The sequence below is a fragment of the Phalacrocorax carbo genome, chromosome 17 (genome assembly GCF_963921805.1).
Source record: "Phalacrocorax carbo chromosome 17, bPhaCar2.1, whole genome shotgun sequence".
Taxonomy (NCBI): domain Eukaryota; kingdom Metazoa; phylum Chordata; class Aves; order Suliformes; family Phalacrocoracidae; genus Phalacrocorax; species Phalacrocorax carbo.
The window spans coordinates 5,636,413-5,653,395 of record NC_087529.1 but is presented as its reverse complement, the minus strand read 5'-3'; the positions used below and the strand labels follow the sequence as shown (position 1 = coordinate 5,653,395).

The 16,983-nt window shown below is 56.1% G+C and overlaps 1 protein-coding gene across 1 annotated transcript; it reads right to left on the bottom strand.

Moving 5' to 3' along the window:
• Positions 1–510: 510 nt before the first annotated feature.
• Positions 511–15,310, bottom strand: DUSP14 (dual specificity phosphatase 14). The gene is made up of 3 exons (XM_064467680.1): positions 15,139–15,310; positions 4,155–4,253; positions 511–2,631 (listed from the first exon to the last, which is right to left on the bottom strand). Exon 3 carries the CDS (start codon positions 2,511–2,513, stop codon positions 1,917–1,919), a length of 597 nt encoding a protein of 198 aa, XP_064323750.1. The 5' UTR covers positions 2,514–2,631; positions 4,155–4,253; positions 15,139–15,310; the 3' UTR covers positions 511–1,916.
• Positions 15,311–16,983: the final 1,673 nt, after the last annotated feature.

Below are 16,983 nucleotides of genomic sequence, written 5' to 3'. Positions count from 1 at the left end.
AGCCTCCAAATAAAATTAACTCTGATCTAGACTTATTTCAACCGGGTCTGCTTTTACTCCTGATCCAAATGAGGTCAAGGCCATGTAGAATCATAGAACCGTATCATACCATCACTGGTGCAGGTTTGTATCGGTGATAACCGTATTTCAGCCCTAGTGGCTTTTAGTCTGGGGAAACCAGAAACCTCCTTGTGCTGCAGTCCTCACACAGTGTGGTTCAGCTGGGAGAAAACCTTTAACCAAGTCTACTGTTCCTTAAAACCTCAGCTAGGACTTTGGAAGATAACAATTTTGAAATAGGCCATATAAATTGCCTGGCTTTTGTGAGGAGGATCAGGAAAGGCGGGACACTCGGATGGATTGTGAACTGGTTAGCCAAGTGATGAGAACAGATTGCAGTGTTTTTCTCAAGACTGAGGTCCAGATTTGTTTAAAGCCACTGCTCAGTATTACAGTGTGTTCTTGCTGTTACTTGAGATAGGACAGTTCTGAATAGGAAACCAACACATGTTCTTGTTTAATCTTTATTGATTTTTTTTTTACAAGTATAGAATCTCATTTAAATCAGATAGCTATCTCGGCATCCAGCAATCTGCATATTCCTCCTTCAAAGATGCAACAGAGGACACAAATGTCTCAGGGAGGAACAGACTTGCCTTGCTCTCCTGGGGGTCCAGCTACGCTCTAACGAAACCAGTCCCTTCCCCTCCGCAGGGAGGGAAGCGACGTCCAGGAGGCAGCGGCTGCGCCACGGAAAGGCTCTTCCCACGTCTCGGGTTGGAATCGTTCTTGTCACATACAGAACAAGGCAAAGCCTTCTCCGTAAAGCCATCCTTGTCCGGGAGGTCGAACAGATCGCCGTTCTGCGCGGAATAATTCTAGAATGCAACATAACCTTGAGGACATAATGAAGTGATTTAGAAATGGGCTAAGGCAGATCACGACCGTACTTAGAGCTAAGTAATCAAGCGGTTTTACCTACTTCCAATTTACTGGTTGATTGAATATTAGAAAACACAGCCCAGCCCCTTCGGAAGGTGGCCATGCACAGTTTCCTAGATGTTTCTTTGGCTGCCCAGTGTGGGGAGGGTTAACCTCTCGCTTCTGTCTTGAGCCACATTTGGACAAGATCTCTGTTTACTTTCCACTCACAAAAAACACCGGCATCTTTTGGTAGTGTAAATGTATTCCAGGGCTATTGTCCTGGCATGGAATGAGTGAAAAAGGATCTTGTATTTATTTGATTTAAAAATTTCAAATTTTATTTGTCTTGTGGCCGACACGGACTGACTTCACTCTTTTTTTTTTTTTTTTTTTTTTTTTTTGACTTTTAATACAGATTAAGAGCTGACTAAAGATCTCAAACACTATATACTGAGGGTCACTACAGATGTTAAAGAAAACACCAGCACTAGCACCACAACCCTACATCCTGCCTTCCTGGCTCTCGGAAGAACCCACTGTCTCAGAGTAGGACGTCGCTCGTTCTGTGCTAGCACTGCTCCCTAGCCACTACGGGATTTTGCAAGAAAGCAAACAAGCTATTAACGAAATATCCAGGCTACCGCATCACAAAGCGCACTTTGTTCATTAACTCTGCCAAATGCCTTGTAGGCCTTTCCTCACAGGATACTAATAAAACTGACTAAAAAAGGGAGGGAGGCTTTATGACAGGAATAAACTTATAAGGAGACCTCATTCTGCTAAATCAGAGAAATGCGGATGGGGGAATCCCTGTAGAGAGAAATGCTTTGAAGGGAATCGTTGGCCTTACAGGTTAGTGAGGTGAGAATTAGTTGAGGTTCTGCTGTATGGTAAAGAACCAAAGTTGGCTGTAGAAGGAGAAGGGAATGTCTCCAGTCTGGTCGACTCAGAACAGCGCGTCCCTTCTGTTGTGCTTCCTGTCTGCAGTCACATTAAATTCCCCAGTAAGGCATCAGGGGTCTCCTCTCTCTCTCATAAACGTCTGGGATGATGCCATATGGTGTCTGTACCATTTTAACCGTTGTCTTCCCAAAGAGCTTCCTCTCGTAGTCTATCAGTTGCCTCCAGAAGCCCACGTTGGGGCGTATAACGGGGCGCCTCGATTTGACCCAGTTGTATGCCTCAAAGAGGGACACCTTGTGGTACTTCATCAGGTAGGCAATGCAGAGGGTGGCCGACCTGCTCACGCCGGCGGCACAATGGACTAAGGTGGCCCCGTGCTTCCGCGCCACGCTGTTTATCTTGTCGGCGACGCTGTCGAAGTACAGGGAGATGGGGGCGTTGGGCATGTCAGCCAAAGGCACTTTCACGTACTCAAACTGGGGCCAGTTAAAATTGGGAATCTCAATGGTGGCGTTGATTATGCAGGTGATTCCCCGGGAGAGGAGCAGGTGCCGGTTGGAGGCGACGCTGCCCCGGCTCAGGTACAGCGAGGGAGTGATTTGGGCGATGCCCCCGAGGGCACCTTCGGAAAGCATTCGTGGAGCCATCAGAGTTCTCGGCAAGGAGTTGTGGCTTCTGGAGGTCATGGAGGATCTTGGCACTCACGCTTCCATTATGGGAAGAGATCCAACGGGATCTTCAGCCAAGGGAAGGATTGTCTGGCCTGGTGGTGCTAGGACAGCAAGAGCTTCCTCCGCTTAGTCACTGCAAAACACAAGCAACGCTACGTGAGCAGGGCAGCTGTCCGATGAGACCATGTCTACGCGAGAGAACAGGAAAACCCAACTCACCCTGCTGTGGCCTGGACAACCTCCTGCTGGCAAACCTCCGTGGGGTAAAGTGGTTCTGGGTTTGCACAGTGCTTATTACCATGGGGCCCCCAGGCATTGCCTGGACAGATATTAACAAAAAAGTCTCTTAGCCTAATTAGCTCCAATTACTCGTCGAGGGTTTGGGTAGCCTACCTGTGGGCCTGGACAGCGTTTCACACGGATTAGCACGTGGAAGATTATCTACGCCTTCTCCATGCTCAAAAGCAGCAACTTCACAACTGGCCAGAGTCCAAGGGGATGGTGAGAAACAGCTCATGGGGCTGGATGCAGATGCCAGCAATGTAGATTACCCTGCCCTCTCCCCACTGCCACTCTTCTCCTTTTTTAGGTACATGAAAGGCCCCGCCCAAAGTGCATAAACAGAGGAAAGTTGCTCATTAGAAAAGGCAGTGAGTCATGTCCATCCAGATCAGCAATCGGCTCTCATCTAGGCTGGGGAAGTGTGGAAAGAGTGACCTGGTTATGTCAGAAGCTGCGAGTAAAACCGAAGCACAGGCTGGGACAAGGGAGGCTCTTTTCCTGCTGCTTTAATGACTGACTAACGCTTTGGAGAAAGGCACGCTCTGCACAGGCTTGGGTTCGCGGGTGTGAGCCGTGCATTCCCACCTACCTCTGCCATGGTCCCCAGGAAGGACCCCCCCCATTTTTATTTCCCCTGCTCCTTTAGGACTTCTCCGAAGCCAGTGGAGAAGCCAGAAGAAAGGGGATGAGCCCCGGACCATTAATCATTTGTAAGTCCCTTTTAGCTATGCAGTCTCCAGCTGGAGATGTGCCGTGGGAGACGCTCCGGTCAGCGCAGGGCTGGGGAGCCCCTGCTCTGCCCACGTACGTCTGAGCCCACCAGAAAGTCACCAGGCTTCACACAGAGGGTATCTGGGGGACACTCTGTGCCTTGGGTGTGAGGGCATCTGTCCCTCCAGCAGTTAACTCTCAGGGTCAGAGTCCTCAAAGGGCTGAGAGACCCTGACTGCAGCTCCCCCAGCCCTGACACGACAGTGCAGCCATCTGTCTGCATCCCGCACTCCGGGAAACACCGGCAGGTCTCAGCAGTGGCTGGTAACGCTGCCAGCGGATTTTTGGCATGGCTTTGCGGTATGGTAACTTAATGAGCATAACACAGTCTCCTCTGTGGCTTGTTCCCTGCTGGCAGCTACTTGAGCAGCTCCTGCAACCATGGGCCCAAAGTGCCGGCGCTGCAAGAGTTCATGCCCCAACAAGAAGATTTTTGCTGCAGCTGTGAGCGCTCAGTTTCCCCTGCGGACACCCCCACCACAGTCACCCAGCTGGAGCCGCAATGAAAGGCAAGGTTTTTCAAAGGAATAAAGTCCTTTGAGCAGGGGAAATCCCTGCTCTCACATAGCTGTTACTGACAATGAAAAGGATTCAGGCACTTACGCTCAGTAACAAACTGTCCTGCTCCAGCTCACCGAGCGGCACGCAGACACTGTGGGCTGCTGAAGCTGGGATGTCTTATAGAGATTGTCCAACGCTGCACTGCGGAGAGAAGAGAGCATGGGGTTTACTGGGATCTGTGCTGGACCCAAACAGGATACCAGCCAGCCCCCTCCGCTAAGGTATGTTTAAGCTACCCAATTTAGGCGCTGTTCAAGAACTGGTAAGGAAGACAACTCCCCAGGAAGAGACAGAGGCCTCGGGAAGGCACTTGCTGCCGACAGTGTAATGTCACCAATTGCTGCCAACACAGCATTCAAAATCACGTTCAGCCCAGAGGACTCTGAGGCTGGCACAGAAGTCATGACTTTAAAAAGTTTAATTAATTTGCTCTAACATCTCCTTTAGCAGTCACCAGGACTCTTGCCTAGTCCCACAAAGGTAGTGCAGGTCTGTATTTCTTTTGATGGTGCCCAAAGCACAGTCTCCTGGGAGACCCTCTGCAAGAGCTGGGCTACCTGGTCCTGCTCCCTGAGGCACTGCTGGAGTTAGAGGGACAAACGGGAAGGGGTAGAGCCAGTGCCGTGAGCCGCTCCTGGAAAGTCAAGGACAGAGGCAGCATCCCCTTCTTTTATTTCTCCAGCCAGACCAAAAATAACACCAGTCCCCGGAGTCCAGGTGAAGCGGCTGGGAAATGCTGCTGGACCATGGGAGAGTGAGAGTAACGCCTGCCCCCAAACCAGCTCTGAGCAAGTCTGACCCTCCCTCGCCCTCCCTGCCTTCCTGCAGCTCATCCATGAGCCATCTCTGGCACAGCAAGGGGCTGGCGGCTGCTCTGTGCCCCCCTCCCTGGGATGGGGTGTGCGGAGGGAGGATGCAGAAAAGGACTCAGTTTCCCTGTGCGTGGCCTTAAAATGAAGGAACCTGCACGCTGAGCTCTGGACCAGGAGCGAGGGGGAAATAGGCTGGCTTAGCTTTGGAGCCAGAATCAGAGAAGAGAGCTGCTGCACCAGGCAGGTCTCGGTGCTTTGGGAGGATGGCTTTGCAGAGAGGCCGCAGAGAGGCCCGTGCTGGCACGGCTAGGGCGCAGGGCTGCTGGGAGGCAGGGTGGGCTGGGAGGCTCTGGCAGGCGCTGGGGAGCTGAGACAAACCTGCCAGGGGCCAAATGACAAACCCAAACAGGATTTTTAATGCTGCACCTCCCTTGAGGATGGCTGGGAAACATTAGTGGAGGGTGACCTGCAAACGTGCTGTGGGACAGCGGGAGAGGCTGGTGGGTGCTGCCATGGCACCTCACCCTGCTCGCCTGCCAAGGGCCTGCTGGTGCCTCAGCACCTCTGGGAGCAGGGCAGCAGTGTCCCTGCCTTGCTCCCACAGACCGGAGCACCCAAATCTCTGCCCCAGTGGGGCTCGGACACACTGCTTGGGGTTGAGCATGCTCGCCTGCACCCCCAGCTCCTGCCAGCCCCACGTCCATGCTGCTGCACCTGGGCTCCGGCTGCTCCCCAGGGGCACTTGCAGTGCTGCTTGGGGTGGTTTGGGAAGGGTTTTGCTGCTTTCCATAAAGTGGTTCCTGTTTGCAGGCAGCAACTTATCCAGACATTTGCATGTGACAGGCTGGGCTCGCTCTGCAAACTCTGCCGCCGCTGGGCTGGCAGCAAGCTGCCTGCGCACCACGTGCAGCCCGCTCCCGAGCAGCCACCCGAGACGGCATCGCATGGCGGCCGAGACGGACGGTCAGTCGGACAAGCGGCTTCCTGCTATGGGACACGCTGCTCCCCCAGGAAGAGAGCAGCAGTGCAAGGGAGGTGCCTGTCTGTCCCACCTCTGCTTGCTGTCAGCAGCAGCAGGGGAATGGGGCGGATTTTGGGGCCAGCTGGGAATGCAGGTAGGTGCCCACAGTCCCATGCCCCAGTTTAACTCCATTCCCTGGAGCCTCAAATGGCCGACACCAGGCAGCACTGCCCTTGCTTGAACCAGAACAGCTCTCATCCAGAAAGAGTTAATGTTTTGGAGCGGAGTTCATTATATAAGCGAGAGATAAGGCTGCTGTGCTTGTCAGACCAAATCCCCGGTAGCTGAGGACGCTGCCCGGCCGGCTGCGGCAGGAGCAGGTGCTGGGGGAAAGGTGCTAAGGGAGAGGGGGCAGGTGCAAGTGGCCCTTCCCGTGTTTCACAGCGCTCACAGCAGGAGCTGGCTGGGATGCCACCGACTGCGACATGCTGTCTCAGGCATGTGACAAAGCCGCGGTCCTCCTGCCCACACATACCAGGCTGAGCAGCTGCTGGCTTGCAGGGAGCCTGAAAACGAAAAGGGCCTCCTCTGCCTCAGATGGCAGAGGCTGCGTGCTGGGTGCGGTGCCTTCGGCTGATGATCACGAGCTCCCACCAGGCTTGCAGCTGTGAGCCTTTATCTGTCCTGATAGCTGCACCTTCTCGTAACCCTCCTGCCTGTCCCCAGCCAGCTTCGGACAAAGGCTTGCCTGAAGTCTGCCGTTTCGCTCCCGTGAAACTCCATTTGCCTTTCTCAACACACCCGCTTTATCCTGCTGTGTCCCTGCTGTAATCCAACACTGTTGCTCTTCATGCAGTGGTTCCTGTCATTGTGCTGGGGCAGAGAGAGAGGAAAAGAATGAAAAGCCTCTTCCCAGCTATTGCTGTATGTAAAAAAAAAAAAAAAAAAAAAAAAGAAAGAAAAATAGCTGAAGATCAAATGAGGCATGCACACAGCCCAGCCCTGGCTGTGCCACCTGCGGTACCTGCAAAGGACGGCAGCAGAACAGGCCAGCACAGCGGCAAACGGGCTCCTTGCACAGGCATGGGGAGAGGTTCTCGCTGCAGGTCCAGCCGTGCCTCATTCAGCCTCTGCACAAAGGCAGGGACAGCTGCACTGATACAGCCAGTTTGTACCATCTCGTGTGAAAGAAAAACCCACATCGCCTCCCATTTCTTCTTGGTTTGAATTTCTGAGTGGTTGCATAGGCTGGGGTGGTCACACAAGCCTGAAGTTGATGTCCTCGGGGCGCTGGAGCCTGTTTCAGCTGCCTCGTTGCCGCACGTCACCCTGCGAAGGAGCCGTGGGTGCTCCCCGGTGCGCTGTGTCCGGGCTGCGGGACGGTGCTGGGGGGCGGCGTGGGCTGTTACACCGAGGGGTCAGAACCGGGGCTGCCTCTAAAGGAGCAGCTGAAAGCTGCCTCCCACAGGAGACGGGACGTGGTTGTGGTTTCCTGCAAAGGGCTGAAATTCCCAGAGGGTGCAGCATGGTCCTTCGGGCCCAGACTGGCAGGTGGTGGGCTGGTAGCAACGAGGTATTCCTGCCATCGCACCCTCATTTGCTGGGCTAACTCCAATTAATGGGTCAATTAATGTAACAGCCCTGACCCACAGCAAATCCGTTTCTAGACTGTGCCTTGGCCTCCCCTGTGCACAGACCAGCTGCTGCCAGGTGGTCACCCCACTGGGCTGCTGGGGAGGGCTGGGTGCCCCCAGGGTGGCAGGGGTCCCTGGGCCTGGTGACACAGGGGCGGGACCGGTGCAGCCTCCTCCCTCCCCGGCAGATTGGTGGGTTCTGCCATTTGTCTCATCTGCATAATCAGGGGTGGGGGAAGCAAGTGGGTAATTACAGCCTGGAGACGATTCTGGTCTTCAAAGCCTCCAGGTCCTTTCCACACAGCTCCCAGCTAGCACTGTCCTTGGGTGCAGGTTTATGGCGAGAGGATGCTTCTCTAGCACCCACCATGGCCAGGACCTCATCCTGCATCCACCAGCTCTCTGCAGACCCACCGCTCCCAGCCACGCTGCTCAGGTAAGCCTGGCTGGCTCGTATCGGGCTCTGCACATGTTTCTGCTGTACCTTGAGGCTAAGCTGTGTGGTTCATCTGCGGCTGGGTCCGCCAGGAGAAGGGGCAGGTGCTTTGCCCATGGCAGCTGCACCTATGGAAGGACGGTGCTGTGTGCCTTTGCAGGGTTGATCAGTTTGGTACTGGGTCGTATCTCACCTGGGCTGGATTTCCTGACATCAGAGCGGCTCCTCTCCACGCAAGGGGGTTTCAAAAGCAATACAACAACACTGATATAATGGCTTGCATATTGGGTGCTCCAGTCTCTCAGAAAGGTTGCTGCTGGCAATGCTTGTGGCTCTGTTCTTCTAGCTCTTGCTATAGCTAGAGTTTGTATCTCTTGCTTTTCTTCCTGGGAATGTAGTCCTGCTAATAAATGCTGAAATTCTTATAGCAAAGCATTCCTGGACCTCCTGAGAAAGACTTGAAAACACCTCTGAAAGCTCAAAAGACCAAGGCAAACACACGGATGTTAGTTAAATATGCTGTGGTCTCTAGGACAGGAGGGGAGAGCCTTGCTTGTCGGTCTCTAGACAATGAGTTGGCAAGTCTGAGTTTCTGGTTTCTTATTCCAGAGCTGCTGGGCGGTTTTTGCTGCTTTTTTTTTTTTTGTTGGTTGGTTTAGGGTTTTTTTAAGGGCTTCTCTGGCTTGAGAGCAGAGGTTGTAACTTGTTCCTGAGGGACTTGTGTAAGACTTGCAGTTGGTGTAGGACTGTATGTTAGTAACATGGCAACGTAGCTGGTACCTGGCAGAGATGAGAGCATCTTCCAGGCCCCTTTTCCCTCTAGATCACATGAAATTCTGCAGATGTGCTCACCAGGTGGGAAGGGACGACCAGTCCTGCTCCCAGCTTTGCTGCTGCCTGCTGGGTGCCCCAGCTTTCTGGCAGGCGTTCTGCTCCTCTTGCCCTAACCCTGCAGGGACCGTGGCTGAGCAGGGCATCCTCAGAGGGGTGTGGAGGGCAGCGCCTGAGAGGAACACGGCAAGTTTAGTATGTGGGGAGGACCAGGTGAGCTGTGGGTCCTGCTCTGCTGACAGAGCAAAGACACCAAAGCCCCTGATTTTATTCCCAGAGCATCATCTGTGACTTGAAGCAGGTTAGTGGGCTGGGTGTGTGAAATGTCAGTACTGAAGCAAGCCTTATCCCCCTTCCCAGGAGAGGAAAAGTTATTCATTTTAGAGATGACAAATGCTCTCTAACGCTGCAGTAAAGAGAAGAGTCAATATTGCAGGCGCTGAACGAATGAGCCTGCTCAGGGCTCTTCCTAGCCAGGCTGAACAGCAAATTGCTTCAGAAATGGTCTTAGAGAATGGCATTTAAAACAAAGAAGAGAGCACAAACTGCAGCCATTCTCAGGGTCAGGTCTTGCTCTGCCAAGTCCATGGGAGTTTGAATTGGGCTTGGGCCCTTCGGCAGGCCTGCCTCTGCCAGGTGTCACAGCAGCAATCACAGCTCACCCGGCAGAGCTGAGAGGGGAGAGGACATGTGGGAACTGCCGGCTTCTTGCTCTTCTCCCTGTCCCTTGTGCAGCCATTTGCTCTGCTGGGGTCTTTGCTTTCCTGCTTTCCGTTGCTGTGGATGTGCTCCTGAAGCTGTTAGAGACTCCTCTCAGGCGTGTGGTTCAGAGCCATCAGCACATCCCCATGACAGAAGGGACAAGCAGTTTGGTTTTTGAAACGGAAAAGAAGGAAGGAGAAGCAGGAGGGGACAGTGGGATGATTTGGGCTGTGACAGAGGATGCCTCAGCTAAACCCTGATTGATTCCTGCTTGCAGCCCGTGTTACTCTCTCAGGCGAGCATGGGATGGAAGCTGTCAGATGTTAAATCAAGATAATAATCTGTCTACCCGAAGCTCTGAGCAGGCCTGGCTGCTTGTGCAGCACCCAGCACAACTGGGTTCCCTGTGCTTGCAGAAACATGCTGGTAACTTCCCAAAGGTTTCATGGAGCATTTCAGGCACGACTCCCCTTTAGACAAGAAACTCACAGGGTACGGTCGCAAAAGGTCCCAGGTTTATCCTTGCTCAACAACCTCTGATCAAACACATTTAGTCCATAAGCACAAAGTCTTGTTTCCCCTGGTGCAGCATTGCCTCCTCCGCACACCTGGAATTCAGGCTGCTCCCATGACCTGAGCCAGCTCTCTAGGCTGCAGGGCTGACGAGCCCTAATTAGCCATCCCAGCCTGCTGCGATGCTGCCTTTGGAGGGGTGACAGCAGACACTCCTGCGTCACAGCTCATCTCCCTCCACAGGCCCCGATGGCACGCCTGGTGCTCTGGGCAGGCTTGGGTTGGCTCGGGTAAGGCCAGGACTTTGCAAGCCTCACCCAGCTGCCTCCTGCAGCCCAGGAGCAGCATCCTCCCTCCTGCAGCCAGTCTTTGCTCACACTGCAGGTGCATCACACCACTGAGCCCTGGTCTGTGACCAGGCTGCTGAGGTTAATACACTGAGCAAACTTATGAGGGGTTAACGAGCAATTGCAAAATGCACGGGTAGCATTGCAAGCGTTTACAGACCATCAGGGCATGCCTTACAGTTGGCTGTAAATCAGCCCAATGTGCCCAGCTGATGAGCTCCTAAACATCTAGCAGTGGCCCCTCCTCACTGCGCGAGCCAAAGCCTGGCTCCCTGATTTGCTATTCCCCCACCGCCAAATGAGCAGGAAAAAAATGCGTGGTGAGGTTTTTGGAATGATCTGTCTGAGGATGCTACTTGGTCCATCCGCTAAGGGGCTGCTCTCCTGCTGCCTGCGTGCCTCTCCCAGGCAGGGGGAGGCAGCTCCGTGGACTCGTTCTGCATGCTGCCACTATTTCCTCGGCGAGGCAGCAGAGCCTGCCCACGGGCATGATACGCGCTCCCTGCCACGCAACCACCCCCCTCCTTGCTGCTGTGGAGTGGGAACAGGCAGGGCTGCTTCCTCCCAGCTTGACAGCTGGATCCTGCCAGCTGTGAGCAAAACCCCTCACAACGGGGAGAGCGCCCAGCCAGCGTGCAGCAGCGGGGATGGAGCAAGACGGGGAGCAGGCACAGATGAAACCTAGAGCATGCTGAAATTTATAAACTCCTGCACAATACAGCTGCTTTGCTCTGAGGACAAGCTTCCCTCAGCAACCAGCAATAGGTTTTCATGCAAGAAAAACAAGCCACCTTTCATTTTAAAGTGTCTGTTATTTTGGAGCTGCTGGCTCCTGGCCGGCTCTAACACGCCATGCTCTGCATGCCAGTCGCTTGGAGAGAGCAGCAGGGGCACAGGGCTCACCTGCGGGGCCCCAGTACGAGCTAGTAGTGTGGCCATCTGCATCTTACTTAAAAACTCTGGTCGGGTGCATGAAACACTCTTTGAAAAACAGAATTAAGCCTTGAGGGGGGACAAATGGGATGTTACGGTTGTGTGCAGCCTCAGTTATGTAGTTGGCTGAACACCAAGGGCTGTTTTTGAACCCCAAGTGGAGATATCATCTGTTCTGAAGCACCACAGCTTATTTCAGTGCCAGCTGATGGCATCTGGATTGCAGGTAGAGTTTAGAAAAGCTCCCCTGCTCCCTGTGTCCGAGTGTGCGTGACCCTGGGGCGAGGTGGATGGAGAGGACCTGGCCATGGTCAGGGAGCAGACCCATGCCTGGCTCTGGCTGCTGGGGTGCTGCAAGATGGAGCCTTGTTCTTCCTGGGGAAGTGCCCTGGCAGTCACAGCTGACAGGAGGGACACAATCTCTTCCTTATTAGTTGAGCAAAACACAGGGACCTGGTGTGTTTGCTTGTGCGTGACCCTGCTCTCTGCTGGGGCCAGGGCTGCTCAGCTCATGCTGCCGGGGACTGTGCCTCTTGCTTATGTGACAGCGCTGCGCACTGGGGCAGCAGCTCTGGGCTCTGCCCTGTCCTTGCCAGCCCACCTCAAAACCTATAAAATCAAAGGCAGCTGCAAATTCACTGCAGTGTGTCCTGGAAGCTGCCTGGTGCTCCCATGCTGGTGCTCGCACGGACCTCTTCCGGAGGCACTGCCAACTGGTGCATGCTCTGAACGCAGCCCCGCTTCTCTGGGGGTCTCAAAGCCTGGCATCCCCCTGGTAAACCTGACTTGTGACATACCCCCACCGGAGGAATCGCCTGTGGGCAGGCAGGCAGGGGCTGTCCACACCTTCCAAGGCCCGGCAGTGTTTTATCATGGGGCAGTAAAAGTAGGAAGCAAGGGCTGAAGGGAAAGCAGCAAGAGAGCAGGATGGGAATGGGCTGGTCGGCTGTGCCCGGCTGCCCACCCGCAGCAGCTGTAAGGAATGAGGTCACCTTCTGAGCACATCGATGGGGTTGCTTAGGGTAACAGGAAGGGAGGCCAATTTTAATCAATTAGTTGGAAATCAAGTTTACATGCAGTAGCAAATGCTTCCCCTGCAAGCAGCACAGGGCCAGTGCCCCACACCTCCCAGTACGTAGCTCTGCTCAAGGCTTGGGGAAATTGTATTTTTGCTCAGCAGACAGACACTGAGCAAATTCAGATACCCTTTGCAAACTGGGACTCCTGCCCCTGTGAGCTGCTGCTCAGCATCCCCCCAATGGGAAGGGACCCGCAGCCACCCTCTGTGCTGCTGGGTGGGACGTTGACAGAGGGGAAAAATTGTCTCATCAGTCCAGGTACCCCAACCTGCCCAGCTGTAGGGCGCAGGGCTCGAGGGAGCACAGCAGCACCTGTTGAGCCTTCCTGCTGGGAAATTAAATCCTGACTTTTTTTTTTTTTAAATGGCAAGTAGCCATGTGAGACTAGTCCACAAGCTGTAGTACTGGCACTACAGAGTGCTCTGCAGGCACCACTGCTGGGGCAGCCACCCCCAGCCCTGCCGTACCCAAGGAAGGGTGGGCAGTGTGTTTGCCTTCTACTTTAAGACTCCACGTCCAAGCAGCTGAGGAGCTGGGGCTGCTGTTCAGAGATTTCTCAGCTATTTCCAAATGCCAGAGCCCTCTCTGCTAGATGCTCACATTTCTGTTTGCATTATGGTTACTCGGTGTCTTTTTTGAAGCAATAAATCAGCGTGCGTGTGGCGGGGGTTATGCATCTGGAAAGGAAAGGGGCTGGGAGAAGCATCTGTACCTGGTCCAAGGCATGACCCCCACCTTCTAGGGAAAACCACCCTGGCAGGCAGCCCCTGAAAGGAAGGTCCTGCAGCAGTGGCAGGAAGCCTGGAAGGCTCCTCCGCTGCCCTGGTGAATGGCCTTGTGTAGACAGCTCTTCTGGGGCCAGCACGTGGTGAGCAGGAGCAAAGCTGCTCCCGGTACCCGCTGCCTCACCCAGATGCCTTTTGCCTTCTCCTTATTCCTGACTTGTGCCTGGACGCCCAGATGTGCCATGTGGCTGATTCCCTGGGACAATGCTGGTACCGACTCTCAAAACAGAGGACTGTTTGAGACTTTCTTGTGCTGGCTTCTGCATTTCTTTCCTTCCTCCTGTAACATCTGGCTTAGATTACTCCACACACACACCCCCTCACACCCCCCGTATGTCTCTGAGCACTAGAGTGGCACGCGCTCTCTCCCCTTCCAGCTCTTGAGATTCCAGCTGGGGTCAGGTATTGAATTAAGCCATGCAAATTTCAATGTTGCCCCTACTGACAAGGAAGCGGTGCCAGAGCCCAGATCAGACCCTGCAGAGCTGCAAGGGCTTGGATGAAATGCCTGGGATTTCACCTTTGTTTCCAGAGAAGGGATGGGATGTGCATGCCCCTGTGAGGGACCCAGGTGAGCCCTCAGGGGCAGGAAGGACAGGCAGAGCTGTACGTTCACACTTTCTAGGTGTAAATCGATTCAAACCTTCTGCATTACTGCTCCCCTCCTGATGTACACCAGGGTCGCATTAGCCAAGTCGTGGCAGCAGATCTCTGCCGGTGGGGACCGGCACGCTCTCTCCAAACTGGGGGCTCTTGTTTTTCATTGCTTGGGAAGTGGAGTGCCACAGAGCCTGTCCCAGCCACGGCGAACATGGCACACACCAAGGTGGATGGAGAGGCCCAAGGGAGGAATCTTCTCCCTGCCAGAGCAGGGAGAGTTGATCCGGTGTATCATAAGGGAAAACAGTGTTTTGTCAGTGCTAATCCCTCCGCCATTCCTGTGGCAGTGGCATTAGGGATAAACTGAACTTGCAACATGATACTAGGACATCTGTCAATACTCAGAGCTTCAGAATAAAAGACTCATTTGCTGCCCAGTCGAACAGGTTATAATCCTTCCCAACCTCCCTACAGCCAAATGCCACTCATTCATTACTAGTGTTGCTCAAAGCAGCTACTCCGGAGCTGAGTCAAGGGCCGTGCATGCAACCGGTTTGGTTTTGAGGCCAGCCAGCCACAGGCACGCGCCAGGGTTTGCAGGCACCGGGGTGCCCCGCGAGCCGGGGGTGCCGAGGGCGTCCGGCACCCCGACGGGCAGCAGCCAGGGATGCACGCTCTGCTCCGGCAGCACGGTGTGGGCTAAGGCTCGTTTCCACGTCGAGGAAACACCCGACCTCTGTACTTGGCTATTCTGGTGCACATCTGAACCAACTCCCTCTCTCCAGCCAGGCTTTCTCGGGGTTTAACCGCCCGTGAGCAGGTTTTTTTTTGCCTTGTCCTGTTCTTTTTGGGCACCTTCTGGCAGAGCCGCCTTGGTGGTCCCCACTGTCCCACCGCAGCCAAGCGCCGTCTCAGGACATGCGGGGCCGCTCAGACCGCGGCGATGCCCGCGCCGCGGGCGGCCGGGGCCGCATCCAGCCCCTCTGCAGCGGGGGGCTGCCCCGGGGTCCCGCCACGGCCCAGCCCGAGCGCCCCGCTCGGGGGGGGGGCACCTCCCGGCACCCCCGCGGGACGGGGGGAGCGGTGCTGCCCCGCCTGTACGAGCAGCCCCGAGGCCAGGCCGGTGGTCCCGCAGGCAGGCAGCCCCCGAGCTGCCCTGCCTCCCGGGGAAGGCACTCGAAGGTACGTTTACCAGCGCGAGGTGTAAATAACGCAGCAGCGGGGGAAGGCGGCGGCCCCCGGAGCAGCCCCGGCCGGGGCCGGCCCGCCCGCCCGCCCCCCGCCGCCCCCTCCTCGCCCCCCGCCGCCCTTCCCCCGGCGGAGGGCCCGGGCGAGGCGCCTCATCCCCGGCCCCGCCGCCGTCCCCGCTCGGCAGGGCCCGGCGCGCTCTTACCATGGCTCCTCGGCGGCGGCTCCGCGCTCCCTCGCGGCCGTGGCGGGGCAGGACTTTTATCGGGCGGCAGCCGGGCTCGGTCTCTCGGGCTGCCACCTGACCGCGGCGCTGCCGGGGCCGCCCTCCGCCCGCCGAGCGGCGGTTACCAGGCTACGGCGGGGCCCGGCCCGCCCGGCTCTGCCCCCGGGCGGAGGCAGCTGGCGCCCGGCCCAGCCTTAAAGGCGCCGCTGCCCGCCGGGGCCGCGGGCCGAGCGGGGACCGCCTCCCGCGGCGGGGTGCTCCCCTCGGCCCGGGACCTCTCCCCGAGGGCCCTGGGGGGGATGTGACGAGCTGTGGGGCTGGGGACAAGTGAGGGTCCCTGGGGGGACGTGGCAGAGTCCCTGTGGGGATATGGCAGTGTGTGGGGACAAGTTGGGGGGGGGGCTGTGGGGCTGTGGACAAGTGAAGTGTCCCTGGGGGGACATGGTGGGCTCTCTGTGGGGATGTGACAGAGTGTGGGGACAAGTTGGGGGGGGGGGGGCTGTGGGGCTGGGGACAAGTGAAGTGTCCCTGGGGGGACATGGTGGGCTCTCTGTGGGGATGTGACAGAGTGTGGGGACAAGTTGGGGGGGGGGGGGGGCTGTGGGGCTGGGGACAAGTGAAGTGTCCCTGGGGGGACATGGTGGGCTCTCTGTGGGGATGTGACAGAGTGTGGGGACAAGTTTGGGGGGGCTGGGGACAAGTGAGGGTCCCTGTGAGGATCAGGCAGTGTGTTGTGGGGACAATTTCAGGGAGGCGTATGGGGCTGGGGACAAGTGATAGTCCTTGGGGGGTTATGGGAGCGTCCCTATGGGGATATGGCAGCATGTAGGGAGAAGCTGGAGGGCACTGTGGGGCTGGGGACAAGTGAAGGTCCCTGGGGGGACGTGGGAGGGTCCCTGTGGGCATGGCGATATGTCAGAGTCAGTGAAGGGATGTGGTGGAGCCTCTCTGGGGACATGAGAGGGTCCCGATGGGGATGTGGCAGGGTCCCCATGGGAACATGACAGCATGTGGGGATGTGGCCAGGTCCATGAAGGGGCGTGGTGGGGTCCCTGTTAGGGATGGGACATGTCATGTCCTCATGGGGACCCTGCCAGAGTGTGTGGGGACAAGGTGGGGTCCCTGTGGGGACAAAGCAGGTGCCCTGTGGGCAGGGGGACAGCCCTAGGAGAGGGAGCTGAGCTTGGCTTATGTAGATTCAGGACATCCCCAAGCCACAGCCACTGCTCTCTCTGTCCTGTGCTGGGAGCCAGGGGAGAGGAAGGAGGGTGGCCTACGGAGCCCCTTGCTCCTCGTGGGTGCTATGCTGGGGACCAGCCTGGTCCCTTGCCGTTGGCAGGGAGGGCTGGGGTCCCCACGGAGGGATGGTGTGGGCAGGGAGATCCGCATGGCAAAGGGAAGAGTTTGGCTTCAGCTGGAAACCGTAGGACTAAGGTGGAAGAGTCTGCTCCCATCCGCCTCACTACCATGGCAGGGATGGGACAAGGCTGCCTGGCACAGGGGAGAGGAGGAGGAGGAGGCAGTGGAGGGCAGCCTCCACTTTAACCCCCCAGCTGCTGGAGCAAAGTGTTGCCACCCCAGCCTGCTTTTGTTCAGTTTCTGGTTTTGTTGTCGCACGTTCAGACTGAAATAGCAAAAATCCCTAATAGGAAGCTTCCCCTACCCCGAGCCCTCTGGCTTGTATCTCACTTCAGCAGGTTTCATGACTCAGCAGCCCAGATGGAGCCATCCCTCACAGCCCTCAGCACCAAATCTGTTTATTGCTCCAGAGGCTGTTTTTCCAAGAGCCTCGCTGCTTTATAACAGCCAGCGCTCTTCCTTAAA